The sequence below is a fragment of the Coregonus clupeaformis genome, chromosome 33 (genome assembly GCF_020615455.1).
Source record: "Coregonus clupeaformis isolate EN_2021a chromosome 33, ASM2061545v1, whole genome shotgun sequence".
NCBI classification, from domain to species: Eukaryota; Metazoa; Chordata; class Actinopteri; order Salmoniformes; family Salmonidae; genus Coregonus; species Coregonus clupeaformis.
In genome coordinates, this window is record NC_059224.1 from 22,026,380 (window position 1) to 22,042,751 (window position 16,372).

The 16,372-nt window shown below is 46.2% G+C and overlaps 1 protein-coding gene across 5 annotated transcripts in view; it reads right to left on the reverse strand.

Annotated features, from left to right (window-relative positions):
- Positions 1-16,372, reverse strand: part of LOC121548783 (nesprin-1) — a 121,462-nt gene that overhangs the window by 102,263 nt on the left and 2,827 nt on the right. For 4 of the 5 annotated variants that reach the window (XM_041860349.2, XM_041860348.2, XM_041860347.2 and 1 more), the window contains exons 4-20: positions 16,020-16,178; positions 15,371-15,553; positions 15,140-15,241; positions 14,824-15,027; positions 14,331-14,538; positions 13,420-13,532; positions 13,088-13,293; positions 12,706-12,867; positions 12,219-12,498; positions 11,755-11,930; positions 10,270-10,579; positions 9,995-10,159; positions 7,529-7,888; positions 5,661-5,797; positions 3,076-3,253; positions 688-870; positions 464-607 (exon numbers count right to left, since the gene is read on the reverse strand). In XM_041860349.2, the coding sequence (XP_041716283.2) occupies positions 464-607; positions 688-870; positions 3,076-3,253; positions 5,661-5,797; positions 7,529-7,888; positions 9,995-10,159; positions 10,270-10,579; positions 11,755-11,930; positions 12,219-12,498; positions 12,706-12,867; positions 13,088-13,293; positions 13,420-13,532; positions 14,331-14,538; positions 14,824-15,027; positions 15,140-15,241; positions 15,371-15,553; positions 16,020-16,178 (3,270 nt within the window). Of the gene's footprint in view, positions 1-463; positions 608-687; positions 871-3,075; positions 3,254-5,660; positions 6,083-6,169; positions 6,195-7,528; positions 7,889-9,994; positions 10,160-10,269; positions 10,580-11,754; positions 11,931-12,218; positions 12,499-12,705; positions 12,868-13,087; positions 13,294-13,419; positions 13,533-14,330; positions 14,539-14,823; positions 15,028-15,139; positions 15,242-15,370; positions 15,554-16,019; positions 16,179-16,372 lie in introns of those variants that run through there. The other variant, XM_041860351.2, reaches the window with a different exon arrangement.

Consider the following 16,372-nt stretch of genomic DNA (forward strand, 5'->3'; position numbering starts at 1 on the left):
CACAATGAACTGAACTGAGTCCATAAAAAAATAAACTAGATTAGGTGTTTGGTGTTCTATTAGGTTTTATGTAACTGGCCACCATTGTTGTGTGTTATTAGTTTTGGTACCCGTCTGTAAGTTAGATAACCAGTGTAACTGTAGGAGGGGAATGGAGGCACTAGGTGGATCTGAGGCCTGGCAGGAAGAGGTGTTTGATGCTGAGAGTGGAGGTAAGGAATCATGGTAGCAGTACTACATATAGTAACAAATACTATTTTGTCCACTTAGAAGGGACCTTAACATGCATGCTACAACCCATTATGCCGCTCTGAGAAGAGTACCTACTATCTATATATAGATTGTATTACAAGTTTCATTTTAAACATCCCATGGCTTTCCAATAGAACGTGACCCACTCCCCAAAAATGGATTGTAAATGTGTGGTCCTTTTGGCAGAACCAGGAAGGGGTAAGGGGTGTACCTGTAACTTGCTAAGCTCCTGTCTCTTGGCCGGGAGGTCATGTAGTCGAGCGCTGCTCTCCTGAACTATGACCTCAGTGCTGTTCAGCCAATCCTGGAGCGGCTCAGCGCTGACCTCGAAGTCTCTCATCTGAGACTGCAGGTTCTGACAACATCACATGTATAGATACAGTCAGTCATCTGTCTATACACAGCTATACACACACACACACACACAGTATTCACCTTTAGTGCAGTCTCTCTCATCTGTAGGTTGGTCATGAGGCTCTTCCAGTCCTCTCTGGCGTTAGCCACCTTGGCCTTGACCCCCACTACTCTGTCTTTAGGCACTACAGCCATGAGCAGCTCTCCACTGGTCCCTACTGCACTCAGTCTGGCCTGGCCATGCTCCCTGTCATTCAGAAACTCCTACAGACACAAAGAGAGAGAGAAAGAGAGAAAAGGGGGAGAGTTAGAATTTAAAATGAATAATTACAATGGATAGAAGGTGCTTATCATCTAACTGCGTCATCATCAATACACCCACTAATTAGGTGGAACAATGTACTGTAATAAAACACTGCCTAATGCACAGAAACTACTAGCTACAATCAGCATAAATGTTCTAATTATTCAATTTTTATTGGCAGCAGAAATAGTGGGCGGTGTCAGACCCAGTGAGGTGATCTCAGATGAGAGGATTCAGTGAGTCTGAAAGGCGTGGGTTTGATGGGACCCCCCACCCCCTCCCTCCCGTTAGCCATTCTCCTCAGCTAGTAGCCCCCCCTGCCCCTCAGCAGCCCCCCCTCCCTGAGAGCTGAGCCGGTGACAGCGACACAGCAGGGACCGCTCCACCATCTGTGCAGTTAGCACATCACACACACACTTCAGCCACAGCATGCTCACACACACACACACACGCACACACACGCTTTCTCCCCGCTCACTCTCTCTCATTTTCTATTTTTGCTTGTCTCTCTCTCTCCCTCTATATCTCCCCTCTCCCTCACACTTTCTCTCTGTGTTTCTCTCTCCCTGCCAATGTAATGGTATAGCACCAATTAAGCGTGACACAATGCAGTGTTGGCGTCTACCCCTCTACCCCCCACGCTGGCCCTCCTGGAGGTCAGCCATGTGGAAACATTGTTCCACATTCCCCACCAAGTCAATAATAAATAATACATGACTGATCCCATATTCCCTTCAACATCCCCTTTACAGCCCCTTTCACCCACAGTCCTTTGGAAATAGAACCCAAAACCTCTAGAAATATACCCCCAAAGCTCTAGAAATGCACCCTCTACCATCCCCTCTCACCCAGAGCTCTGGAAATACACATCCAGAAAGTTTAGGTGTACTCCAGGACAAGAAAAACATAAATGCAAAATATTTTCCACCAACATTCCTAAAATCCATGCAATGTGCCCTTTCTCAGCCTGGGAGCGATGGTCTTCCGCTGTGTATTCCTTGATCTTTGTTGTGTTACTGTCTCACCTGCGGATAGTTGAGGTCTGTGAGTTAATTACCTGGCAGGAGTGGTGTTATTTAGCTTGATGGACATGGCCCTGTCCCTGACTCACTGACTGGCCCCTAGGGACCTCTAAAGAGCCTGTCACACTGTCACGCCTGCCAGCTTCAGAGACATGAAGAGAGAGGGGGTAGAGAGAGACAGAGAGAAATAAAGAGAGGGAGGCAGAGTGAGAGGGAGAGGGGGATGGATAGAGAGAGAGAGAGAGAGAGAGAGAGAGAGAGAGAGAGAGAGAGAGAGAGAGAGAGAGAGAGAGAGAGAGAGAGAGAGAGAGAGAGAGAGAGAGAGAGAGAGAGAGAGAGAGAATGAGAGAAAAGCATATATACAGTACCAGTCAAAAGTTTGGACACACCTACTCATTCAAGGGTTTTCTTTATTTTTACTATTTTCTACATTGTAGAATAATAGTGAAGACATCAAAACAATAAAATAACACACATGGAATCATGTAGTAACCAAAAAAGTGTTTAAAAAATATTTTATATTTGAGATTCTTAAAATAGCCACCCTTTGCCTTGATGACAGAAAAAAAAAAAAAAATGACAGCTTTGCACACTCTTGGCATTCTCTCAACCAGCTTCACCTGGAATGCTTTTCCAACAGCCTTGAAGGAGCTGTCATCAAGGCTACTTTGAAGAATCTAAAATCTAAAATCTATTATGATTTCTTTAACACTAATTAGGTTACTACATGATTCCATATGTGTTATTTCATAGTTTTGATGTCTTCACTATTATTCTACAATGTAGATAACAGTAAAAATAAAGAAAAACCCTTGAATGAGTAGGTGTGTCCAAACTTTTGACTGGTATATATAGAGAGCGAGAGAGAGAGAGAGAGAGAGAGAGAGGGAGACCTGCTGTGAAGCTTTCACTCAAGCCCCTTGGCCCTGAGCCCAGCTCCAGCACCTCCAGCCCACACCAGACACAGCCCCTCAGCCAAGCCTGCCAGAGGACACTCTACAGCGGGCAAACTGAGGGGGGACACCCCCCTGACCACTCACTATGGAAGTATGAGATTCTGTGTTTTGTTAATTGTGTAGTCTGATAAAGGTAATTTACTGTATATTAGAAGTAATTAGGTCCGTAAAGGATTAAACGTCTCACCTGTATCCTCAGTAGGCCAGTGGAGGCCTCAGTGACACTCTGGGGGATGTCGAAACACTTGGCCGTGCTGATCTTAGCATTGACCAGCCACTGTTGGAAGTCCCTGAGAGCTGCTCTGAACCTCTGCTCCAACAGACGCTCCTTATTCTGGCACTCTCTGGACGTACGCAGACTCAGACTGAAGGAGAGAGAGAGATGGAGGGATAGAGGGAGAATCACAAGGTTGTCATAATATACTTAACAACAATGAAAAGAAGGGAAAGTGACAACAAAGTTATATGTTTACTTACATCCTGTATATAACATACAGTACAGTAGATAAGATACTGTTTGTAATGATGAAGGCAGAGAAATGGGTAGAAGGGGAAAGATGAGGAATGGAGAAGTGGTTGAAGTGGAAGATATGACTTGGGGGGCAGTGGGGGAAGAGTGAGTGGGGGATGGGGTGACAGGGGTTGAAGGAGGGGGTTAAGAGAGAGAGCATATGTGGGGGTCAGGGTTCAGAGGAGGAGGGAGGGAGGAAAGACAGGTTGAGGTTGGGGTAGAGTTACCATACATAAGGGAGTTTGAGATAGAGGGAGTATGAAGGGGAAGCCAGAGGGTGAGAATGTGTTAGGTAGAGAAGAAGGGATGGAGGTGGATGCAAAGAGAATATTGATGAATGAACGAGACAGGATCAGATAGAGAGGGCAGCGTGTGAAGGAAAGGGGGAGACATGGAGGGAGGGATGGAGGAAGAGATGGATGAGAGGAGATAGAGAACAAGGTGAGCAGACATATGTTTCAATGACAGGTACGTGAGAAACTGACAACATGGCAAAAGCACACAGACCCTTCTCCCCAGACAAACAGACACACACACACACACACACACACACCCTTGAGTGTTATTGGTGCTTGAGGCTAGAGGGGGCATTCACAGTGGGAATGAACATGTGTGTAGGGAGCACTTTTTTCTGCTGTGACAGACGAAATTTGAAGAGGAACGGAGGAGGGCAAAGGAGGAGGGCTGCCCTCTCCCTCTCCCTCTCTCTCTCTCTCGCTCCATCCACAACACTTAATGCAAACAGCACAAATGCTAAGTCTGTGAAAGCTTAGCCTTCAACCTAGAGAAAGGGTTGTCCTTATGACAAGTTCACCTCAGGTACCTCTGAATAGACTTGACTCCAGGATCATCCAGCCATAAACGATCCCTTTGTTTTAGTTATGACCCAGACACATATTGCTCTGTTTTAAATACATTCAAGTCAACAAGCTAAGGCATTACATTCAAGTCAACAAGCTAAGGCATTACATTCAAGTCAACAAGCTAAGGCATTACATTCAAGTCAACAAGCTAAGGCATTACATTCAAGTCAACAAGCTAAGGCATTACATTCAAGTCAACAAGCTAAGGCATTACATTCAAGTCAACAAGCTAAGGCATTACATTCAAGTCAACAAGCTAAGGCATTACATTCAAGTCAACAAGCTAAGGCATTACATTCAAGTCAACAAGCTAAGGCATTACATTCAAGTCAACAAGCTAAGGCATTACATTCAAGTCAACAAGCTAAGGCATTACATTCAAGTCAACAAGCTAAGGCATTACATTCAAGTCAACAAGCTAAGGCATTACATTCAAGTCAACAAGCTAAGGCATTACATTCAAGTCAACAAGCTAAGGCATTACATTCAAGTCAACAAGCTAAGGCATTACATTCAAGTCTAAGGCATTACATTCAAGTCAACAAGCTAAGGCATTTAGAACAAACTGAAGTATTATGTAAATACAAGTTAATTAATTCATCATGTTATTGGAATTCCTAAAATCCTGTTTTTTCTCTGAACAGCATCATGTGATATGTTTGTCAACAAGAGATAAACGGGTGCAGGCATACATATGGACTCAATAACAGGCAATTACACATATGTCAATATACACAAGCATGCAATGTATCTGCATGTAAATAAGACAGCGTGAATTAGCTTTGCTTTCCTCGACAGCACAGTTAGCCTAGCATAAAATGAAACCGGGAAACAACACCAAAACAAAAACACAGAGAGAGGTGGAGAGGAAAGGAGGATGGAGGTCTCCTAGCAACCGGTGCCTCTGTCTCGCCTTCCCCTTGTTCCCTGTCACCATCAACCCATTACAACACACACACATTACTGTACCGCTGGAGACTTCAGTTCAGACATGTTTATACACTGACACATGCATACCCACACACGATAACATATGCACTATACACACATGTACACAGGGATTTTGTGTTGTAGCCTCCTGTAGCTCAGTTGGTAGAGCATGGTGCTTGCAACGCCAGGGTTGTGGGTTCGATTCCCACGGGGGGCCAGTATGAAAAATGTACGCACTCACTGACTGTAAGTCGCTCTGGATAAGAGCGTCTGCTAAATGACTAAAATGTAAAAATGTAGATATGTGGTAGTAGAGTAGTGGCCTGAGGGCACACACTTAATGTGTTGTGAAATCTATTGTAATGTTTTAAAAATGGTATAACTGCCTTAATTTTGCTGGACCCAAGGAAGAGTAGCTGCTGCCTTGGATTGGGGATCCATAATCAATACAAGTACACACACACCTACCTGTTGTGTTGTTTGATGAGAGCAGTGACCCTGTCTGAGTGGGGTCCCAGGTCTCTGGAGTAGCGGACCAGGTCATTGAGTTGAGCCTTCAGCCTGTCCGCCATGGGCTCAGCACTCAGCAAGCCCTCCAGTATCTCCTGAAAACAGACAGACCCAAAGAGAGAACACCAAGCTCAGCTCAGCTCAGTGTGTCCTGTGTCAGAATGTGTCAAGGCCAGGCAGAACCCCCGTCCTCGTCGGATCTGCATAACACTAGTCACCACACACACACACTTCCATTCACTCCCTAGTGTGCTCCTTCTCAGTCCTCAGGCACTGCTGGTACAATAGCATTTCTGTTCTTCAGGGAGCATGGCCGTTGCAGGCAGGAAGGAGCCTGGATAAAGCTCTCCTCTCCCGCTCTCCTCGACATGCCTCACATTCTGCAATTCACACAGTCATGATTATTTCACTCCTCCCATAAAAATATGAAAATGCCTCACTCTCTCGCTCCTCCACTGAACACTCACCTCCTCCCTCCCTGCCTCTTTTCCTTCTCCTCTCGCTCTCTCACTCCTTCTCTCTGCCTAACACACTCTCTCTCACACTCCCACGTTCTACTCACATTGCTTAGACTCCCTGTTCTCTCTCCTTTTCTCTCTGGATTCTGTCTCTGTCCCTCCCTCTCTCCTCCCCTCGCCTGTGCGCTCTCACTTTCTCTCTCTCTCTAAACACGTTGCTTTCTCCTCCCCTCTCCCTCCTTATTTATCTCCTTCCCACTCTCTCTCTCTTTGCCTGTTACTCCCTCTCCCTCTAGCCTCTCTATTTCTCCCCCTCTCTAATTCTCCCTGCTCCCTCACTTTACACTATTTCTCTCTCACCCTCGCTCTCTCCCTCCTCCCTCTCCCCCGGTGGAATTCAGCTGTCAGCTCGTGTAGATGCAGGAGAGCTCACACGAAGGGATAACATAAACAAGGCTACAGGATACAGGAAACGGAGAAGAGGAGGAGAAAAATACAAGAGGGAGGACTTCTCCTTCTCCTCCTAAACAGCCCCCAATCAAGAACGTCAAAGAAATTACAAAAGAGACAATTGGAGAAAGTCAAGGCGACTAACATTCCAGTGTTAAGCCACGGTGTCCTTGACACAACAGAGAGTGAACTCTAAACATCCTGTGCTTGTTGTAAATCAAAGGACAGGGAAGGGGGAAGTAGGAAACACATCCACAGAAACACACTGGGACTAGACTGAGTCCCTCAGCAGCAGGAAAACACATTACTGTACTGCTGGAGACTTCAGTTTAGACAAGTTTATATACAGAGAGTGACAGAGACAGAAAGAGAGAGAATACAGAAAAAATTGAGAAAAATTGAGAAAGAGAGGGGAGGGGGTGAGCGAGGGCACTGGAGAAATTAAGAGATGTAAAGAGAGAGTGACAGAAACAGAGAGAGAAAGAGAGAGAGAGAGAGAGAGAGAGAGAGAGAGAGAGAGAGAGAAAGAGAGAGGAAGAGAAGGAGACAGAGATGGTATTGTAGCTGTCACTCCTAAATCATCACAGCTGATTTACATATTTAATCTGTTTTGTGTCTGGATTTACAAATAAAATGGATAATTACTGACAGAGAAATCGTGTGTGTGTGTGTGTGTGTGTCCGTGCGTGTGTGTGTACAGTATGTGTGTCAACATCGATCAGACTTTCTCTGCCAGCTTTACTGCAAACGTTTTCTCAGAGCACAAAACAGAACAAACATTGCTTTGCATTACTTATTGAATAGGGCCCCATCATTATCATTGTTTATCATCATCACAGCTCCACCTTCAAGAGCCTTGAGCTACACTACAGTATACCTTCTAACATAGCCAGATAGTAGTAGTGACACACCCCTTACCTTAGCCTGCTGCCACCCCTCCACTGCCTCCTCCCCACTGCTCCTTCCCTCCGCTCTGCTCAGCTCCTGGCTCCACCCCTTTAGCCGCTCATCAAGCTCCCTAAGCTCCTCCTCCATCCTGGCGGTCAGACGCTCGTACTCCTGCTCCTGCTCCGTTGCCGTGGCGAGGGCCCTTTCCAGGCCGTCGCGGGCTCTCAGGGCGGCCCCCTCCCACTGCTCCAGAGCCTGGGCTAGCGCCCCTAGCTGGCGGTCCATGGCCTCACACCCTCCAGCCGCTGTGTGTTCAGCTGTGGCTCCACTGCTCCGACGCACGCGACTGAGACGATCCCGGCCCTCCAGCAACCGACACTCCACCCGCTCCTGATAACGTGAAGGGAGGGAGGGAGGGAGGTGGAGGGATGGCGGGAGAGAGGGAGAAGAACAAAAGTTGCTACGGTAACTGCCACTGCTGTCGCAAATGTCTCTGATTCTAATGCTGATTCTATTTAAGGCAGCCTATAGGGTAGGGCTTTTTCCTCCTTATATACCTTACTCTCTCTCTCCCTCCCTCAGTGTATCTCCTCATTCATATTATTTCATTCTCTTCCTCTTATTTTTCCCTCCTTTCCATCTCCCATTTTCTTCTTATGCTCTTTTTCTCTCTCTCTCTCTCTCCCACTCACTCACTCGCCCCTTTTCTCTCTCTTCATTTTTCTCCCTCTCTCCCATTTTCTTTTTCTTTCCCTCTCTATTGAACGGCACACATCAGTAAGGTTTCAGTGATGTCTCCTAGAAAGGGAAATGTATTGATACTCCTGGACCTCTCCTATGAGGCACAGAGTGCAGTAATATACCTACTGAGAGAATCAAGTCATCGGGTCAGATTATTGTGTGTGTGTATTAAAGGATATATAGGGGATGGTACAACACTGAGCGCTTCGGTTTTTAGTTTTTATTAATGTCTAATGATAATCTGTATAGTACTCCTATCCCTGTCCACTTATACCAAATCCATTAAATAAAGGATGATCAGTAAAAAAAAAAAGGCATATTATTATTATTATTATTATAAAATACACTTGGAAGCCAAATAGGCGCAATATTCCTAAAAGTCCTCTTTTAAACCAGTGATTCCTATACCCTTTGAACTCCAGAAAAAACCAAGGTGTCACTCAGTAGGGTACAAATGTTACAAAACGTTATAAATATCTGAGTCTGTCAACCTGAATGGTCTGGAGAGAATCCTGGGGCGCATTCAGTTCGATTCAACGTTTCTACGTTGCGTGGCGGTTTGTACTGAACATCACGTTTCCCAAAAACATTATTGAACAGACTTTGAAGTACGTTTGCTCCATTTGGTGGGTGTGGGTTGAAGCGATGAGTGACGTATTTAAAGGGCAGTGGTACATTTAACCCACAACCCAACCTCTCCACATTTTTCAACTGGTTCAGAACAGCACCGTTGCAGTTTTTTTCCATACTCAACGCAGCCATGTACTGCTACTGTTTGGAAATTACCATCATGTAGCTCAGTTGGTAGAGCATGGCACTTGCAACGCCAGGGTTGTGGGTTCGTTTCCCACGGGGGGCCAGTATGAAAAAATGTAAGTCGCTCTGGATAAGAGCGTCTGCTAAATGACAAAAAATGTAAATGTAAAATGTATTGCTCAGATTGGAGCGGTGTTGCTGGAGAGGCAGAGAGTGTGAAAAGCTAACACTTTAGTGTGATAGCAGCAACCTGATGGAGGGAGTAAATGAGGAGAGCCACATTCAGGCGCTGACGGGGAGAAATGATCACTTTGAGTGCTCACATACGCCAAATAGAAGTGCAGCAATTACTGTGTATACAGTATAGGGAACTACCTGCATTTATATTTCCGTTTTCATTAAAAACTCACACACAGACACGGCACACACACACTTATAATGTGATCATTAAGACCCAGTGTGTGAATAAAAATGCTAATCAATATTTTCACACACATTTTCTCGCCTCTGTAATTGCGGAAGGAGGGATCGACCAACAGGGGAAAATATGAACATCAATTCTCTTGTTCCTTTTCACCGGATATTTGAACAATTGAGCCGTCAGAAATGTCTGGCGAGCTAAATAGAATCTGTCTCGCTTGATGTATTAAACAAACTTCACTCTAATTGATCAATAGCTTTGGATTAATGAGTAAATGAACATGTACATGTAGACATTCTATGACAAGAAGCACAAGGTTGTCTAGAGAGCTTTATCTAGTTACATTTATGTAGTTCTGTCCTTGAGCTGTTCTTGTCTGTTAATGTTCTGCATTATGTTTTATATTTGTATGGACCCCAGAAAGAGTAGCTGCTGCTATTGCCACAGCTAATGGGGATCCTAATAAAATTACAAATACCAAAAGCTTAGCTAGTGGAGCAGAGGTGATGAGTAAGGGAAGTGAAGTGTCTAGGGGTTTATTTAGGACCAGGGTATCATGTATTCTGGAGTCCTCTTACCCGCACTTCTGACAGCCTCCTCTGTATAGAGATGGAGTCTCCCAATGTATCAGACCAGCGCTGTAGTTCCTCCCCTGCTGACATCAGCCAATCAGTGAGCTCCCTCACAGTCTCCAGGTACTGCTGGTGTTCCCTGACCACGCCCTCTGATAGTCTCACCCTCTCCTAAAGGATAAAGACAGTCACAAACATCAATCATCTTAACCAACGGTTCCCCAAAACAACAACATTGGTCAAGATGACGATCCAGCCAACATCACAAACAACTTCCTCACCTCTACGAGCGCTATGAGGTCATCAAACTGCACCTGCAGCTCGGCGCGGGCCTCCTGGCTGAAAGCTGCATCCCCAGTCTTCTTGAAGAGCTCTGCCGCCCTCTCCTCCAGACTGGATAGGGACCCCTGGTGTTCCTGGAGGTCAGCCAGCAGGGCCCGCAGTCTCTCCAGCTGGGAAGCCTTCTCTCTGAGGCCAGGCTGGGGGATGAGTGGGCCACATATGTCCCCCTCCACTGCCTCCAACCAGCACTGCAGTTGGGCCTCACTGTCCAGGTAACACCCCCACTGTGCCACCGTCCACTCCAGACGACTAGGAGAGATGAGACATATGGAATAATACAGAGGGGAGATATATTGTAGATGTGTATTAAAATGTAGACAAATATACAGACACATTTTATTAGATGGATATAAGAGATAAATCACAAACAGATATTTGGACACACACACACTTCAACTGCCACCCTTTGGCTCCCACTAAAAACCCTCCCCTCCTTAAACACCCCATGTGAGATCCCTCTTGCTTGCCATCCTCCATTTAGTCCCTAATTAGATCAATCCATTCTATCAGGATGGGCGATAATCGCTCAATTAGACACACACACACACACACACACACACACACACACACACACACACACACACACACACACACACACACACACACACACATACACAACAGACACATATACAAAGAGACAAATACTTCTCATTATGTTCTTAACCTAATTGTAATTAATGGCATTTAGACATAAATCTGATATGATGAATTAAATCCAGTCTGAGAAGAGATTTCTAACACAGATGATCTTAAACCACACCTAAAGGCGTGACATTTGGAAACTCAATATAACAAACAAAAGCCAAAGAGGTGATTTTATATGATAAATATAATAGACGCTAATGTTATTGTGGCCAATACTGGTCCCATTCTCAGCCTCTGTCACACTCTGGCTCCAGGACTTGTGTATTTGAGCCAGGGTGTATGTTATTTTGTTGGGTTTTGGGTGATTGTTTATGTTTGCATGTCTGTCACGTTTATTTCTAGGTTGGGAGTTCTGGGTGTCTATTTCTAGGTCGTTGATTGGTGTCGTGTGACTCCCAATCGGAGGTAACGAGTGTCAGCTGTCGGCTCGTTATCTCTGATTGGGAGCCATATTTAAACTGTTGTGTTTCACTGTTTGTTTGTGGGTTTTTGTTCCAGGTTCAGTATTTTGTCTGTTGGACTTCACTATCGTCTTTTGTTGTTTTTCCGTGGTTGCTTTAATTAATAAAGTCATCATGTTCACTTGCAACGCTGCGCATTGGTCTGCTCATTTTCAAGACGATCGTGACAGCCTCCAAGCCTGGCAAGCAAGAATACGCCAGCATTGACCATCAGTTGAAGTGAGGTCAAATCTCAAGATTACGAAACAATATTTAGGTTATGTTATGGTTATTATCAGATTACTTTATGGTTGACATGGTGAATGGAAGGGTCTCTACCTGTGGCAGCTCATGGCGGTCACCAGCAGCGTGGCCCACACGTCCTCCACTTCCTGCAGCTGAGAGCGGATCACTTCCTGTCCCGCCTCCCCACTGCTGCTCCTGATGGCCAATTCACTCTTCCCCACCGCCATGTTCAGCTTCACCTCGCCCTCACCCTTCAGAAGCAGGATGTCCTGAATGGATCAACAAAAGGGTCAGAGGGGAAGGTCAGTATTACAGTACTGTGTTCAGGCAGGAAGACTTCCTGTACAGTAGTAAACAACAGCGCTCTCTTGTGTCTGTTTAAAGAACTACAGCAATGTATAACTCCAGTCACAGTGGGTGTGGGGGGTGTATGCAGAATGTGGAGAGTGTGTGAAAGGGTATGTAGATCAACAAATGTGTTAAGTGTGTGTCCGAGTGTGTTTGTGTGAGTTTGTGTGTGTGTGCGTGTGGGGGGGCATTGCTCCCTCCTTACATACCTGCACTTGCTCCAGCCTCTCTTCCAGCTCCTTCTTGTTGCCCATGGTGCTCCCCAGACTTCCCAGCCGCTCCTGGATGTCCTCCAGCCAGAGCCACACCCCATGCAGGGTCTCTCCGAACGCCTGGCTCTCCAGGCAGCCTCTCAGGCGCTCCCTGGTCCCCTGCAGCAAGGCCTGGTGGTGGGTCTGGAGCTGGGCTGTGGCCTTCACCTCCCCTCCACAGCCTCGACCTGCCTCACGCAGAGACTGGGCCTCCTGGCTGAGACGATCCAGAGAACTCCTGGGGGGAGAGAGAGATGGTAAAGCAACAACTTAAGGTGAATCAATGACTGACTAGCATACAGTGTGTGTATACAGTATGTCAGTTACCGATAATGAAATATAACAACATTGCAGCAACATTTACCACCTCCATGCTTTATCAAGATGAATGTCTCATCTCAGTGCTATTTAAGGCTCTTTAATTTAGAACTCAACAAACACAAACCTCTTTGTCAGCAGCTTTCTGTGGATCTCCTCCACTCTCTCCAGCTCGTCAGTGCTGTCAGGGACTCCTGGCTGCTCCACTCCCCCCAGAGGAGGCTCTCTCTTCAGGCTACGCTCCATCTGTTCCAGCCAGTCCCTTAGCCCCTCCACACGGCCCTCAAACCTGGGAAAGAGGAACACTGCCAATGTGACTACAACTAAAACAAGCGAAGTTAGTTAGCTAGAACACTTTGATTTCCTTTGGGAAATTATTTAGCATCATTACACAACAAAACAACATCATTCTTCTACATTCTCAGAATAAACAGGGTAATTTGTGTTACACAAACTCACACTTACAATTCTGGTAGGACAATCTGCTAGACACATACAAACACACTCACCCTGTCAGTAGAGCAATTCCCTCCTCCAGGTCTTGTTGGGTCTGTCTGCACCCCTCCTTGTACCCCTCCCAGTCTCTCAGGCAAGAAGAGAGGCGCTCCTGCACCTGTCCCGACCCCGCCTTAGGCAGGTGGAGCAGCAGCCTCTCTGCCTCGTCACACACCTGGCCCAGGTGCTGCTCGCCCTCCTCCACATGCTCCAGCGCCACCTGGGGGACAGGAGGGGAAAGGTGGTGAATAGTTTAGACCAGTACTAAAGCAGTATAGCATAGATAACAGAGCAGTAACAATAATAGTATAAACACTTAACAACAGTTAAATATGATTGACAGTACCTTTAGCCTCTCCACCTTGGTTCCCAGGGAGGTGACATCTCCTGATTGGTCAGAACATTCTTTTAGCTCCGCCTTCCGTTCAGAGAGCCAGGAGTTAAACTCTTGAACGACCTCTGCTCAGATGGAAAGAACAAATGAACGAGAAACAGGATGAGAACAGAAGAGAGAAGGAGTGAGAGGATGAGGGAGAAGATATGGTAGACAAGGGGAAGGAGAATTGAGGCGGAGAGAGAGTAGAGGGAGAAAGGGAGAGATTGTGTCAGCGAACAAGGGAGGGCGAGGGAGGAGAGATTCTGTGAGGCAGATGGGATGTGTGGGTGTGTCTGCATGGTGCAGCACATGGTTGCCTTGGCAACAAGCCCAAATTACTCCCCTGAGAGCACCGGTGACGAGATCGACATTACTCTCAGAGGCACAGGTGTGTGTGTGCCAGACAGTGTGTCAGTGCAGTTTGTGTGTGCCCTGGGGAAAGTCAAGGCTAATCAAAATGCAATCTAAGGCACCAGTAGCATTTAAAAGCAACATGTGATGCTATATGGTACAGATAAAAGGTCTTTACAGGGATCAATCTGTCATAACTCCTTTGTTATGTATGAGGCAGTATAACGCAGCCTTTATTCTATCCCCAGTGTCCTGAGCTACTTTATCATGTCAGCTCCTCGTTGGTGTTTTCATGTGTCCTACTTTATGCAATCTATTCTTACATTGTCCCCTGGCTGCTCTGCTATTGTCCATCCACAGAGTCTGTATACAGTAATACAAGCAAGGGTTACAATGAAGAGGGGGCCGTTTGGATGGGAGACAGCAAACACTGGGAATTGAATTTATATCTATTTGAAACTTACAATGGGAAATCAACCTTTAGCACGTAAATATAACAGCATAAAACCCAGTTTTAACCCTCTCCTCACTGTTGAAACGCAGCTGCAGTGCGTCTTGCAGAGTCCCACGGGTCCTGGAGCTGAGCTGGGCTGCAGCCTCGGTCCTCTTGGCCAGCAGGGTGAGGTCAGAGGACATATGGGTAAGCTCCTGGGAGGGGTGGGACCTACAGAGGGAGCTCAGCGTCTCTCTGGCCATGTCTATATCACCCCTCTGCTGCTGGAGGGCACTTTGGAGATCCTGGGGAGAGGGAAGGGGAGAGAGGGTATTGACTGTCACTCAGGGGTGGCTGGAAATAGAATTCAATAGAATAGATTTTTACTAGCTTAGGATAGGAAATAACATACCTACAATGGTATTTGAACGGATTTCTGTGATCATTGAAAGTGATAAACAGTCAAATTCACCATTTGTCAAAGTTCTATACACTCTATAAAACTGAGAGACTGGGAAGAAAAATCCTTTCATCAAGATGTGGTATTCTGGTTGGTTGAAATGGAACGGGTAATATTGGTAATATTATACCTTGACTCTAATCATATCCTCTGGTCCGGAGGGTTCAGTCAGGTCAGACAATGAGCTCTCCACGGTCTCCAGCCGCTCGGCCATCTGGGACATGAGGTCCTCCAAGCGCTGCTTCTGGAAGCTGAAGTAGGTCAGAGAATGTCTGGCCTGGTCAAACACCTCCTGGGCATGACTGATCTTCTTCCTCAGGTCACACTCCATCACCTGAGAGAAACAGAGAGACATATGGTTGACATTCTCCACAAGTTGCTTGGTTAAGTCTCCTCCTGCTGAGGATAACATGTTGGATAACATGGCCTCTGAACCCAAAACTTACCTGCAGCTGGATGGGGGTCTCCTGGAGCTTGGCCAGGTCCTTGAGCTTGGTCACCCTCTCCTGCAGGTCATCCAGCCTCTGTTCTCTCCTCTCCACCTCGGCCTGATACAACACAGTAAGAGACTCTTTCAACTGGCATCCTTGGATTTTCTTTTTACATTAGGTCTAGCAACAGTGAACAATGTGATGACCTTCATCCATACTAGACTAGACCGCCCAGCTGGGTCTAACCTGGAAAGTGGCAAGGTGTGTCTCTGTCCCCTGCCTGTCACTAAGATTGGCCACACCCTCAGTGAGGTCAGCGATGGAGGCTTCTGCCCATTGGTCGATGTCCCGTTCCATGGTCTTAAGGTCATCCAATAGGGACACACAATGGCCTAGTCTCTCAGTGTTGGTCTGGATCCTCTCTGATACCTACAGGACAGGACAAGCACACAGACCAATCAATTGACCATTTATATATCTGCTAGTTCAACAACAGCTTTCAGAATCTCTGTCTCTCTCTCTTGACAGTTATTGGCCTGTAATTAAGAGAAGGAGATAGAGAGAAAGAGTCAATCTTTGTTTTCAAGAGGTAGCGAGGTAGAGAGATAAAGATAGGGGGGAGAGTGAGAAAGGCAGACAACATGTCTAGACTTGTTGATATTGCATGCTCATTTGTGACAGCTGAGCAGTCGGCTGAATCCCACAGGAGGAGAGAGAGAGAGAGAGAGAGAGAGAGGGGGGGGAGGGAATGAGATAGACTAACAAACATATATGTACAGAGGAAGAGTGAAAGATTGTGATTTAACAATCTGTTGCCTCCAAAGTGAATTACAAAACCATCTACACCCAGAAGAAATTAAACCCTAAGCTCTCTTCCCCATCCTAGCTCCCTCACCTGCAGCCACTGGTCCCTGAGTGTCTCCATGCCTCTCTGGATGCTGTTGGAGTCACAGTGTGGAACGTTCTCCAGCTCTCTCTGCAGGTCCTCTCCTGAACTGATTAACAGGTCCATGTCCTCCTGTCTTCCTCTCAGCTCAGCTATCACTGCCTCGTGCTGTTGAGACAGGAGATACATTTATGTAATGACAACACTTTGCCACTAGGTGGAAACCACAGCATAGATATTATCCCAAAAGCATTGTAGGCTGACTGTACTATAAGAACCATATGTGACTCTACAGTTTATCTGACTGTATAAGGCATTGCTTTAACTGTATTACAAGCATGTGAAATATTGATATACCTGCT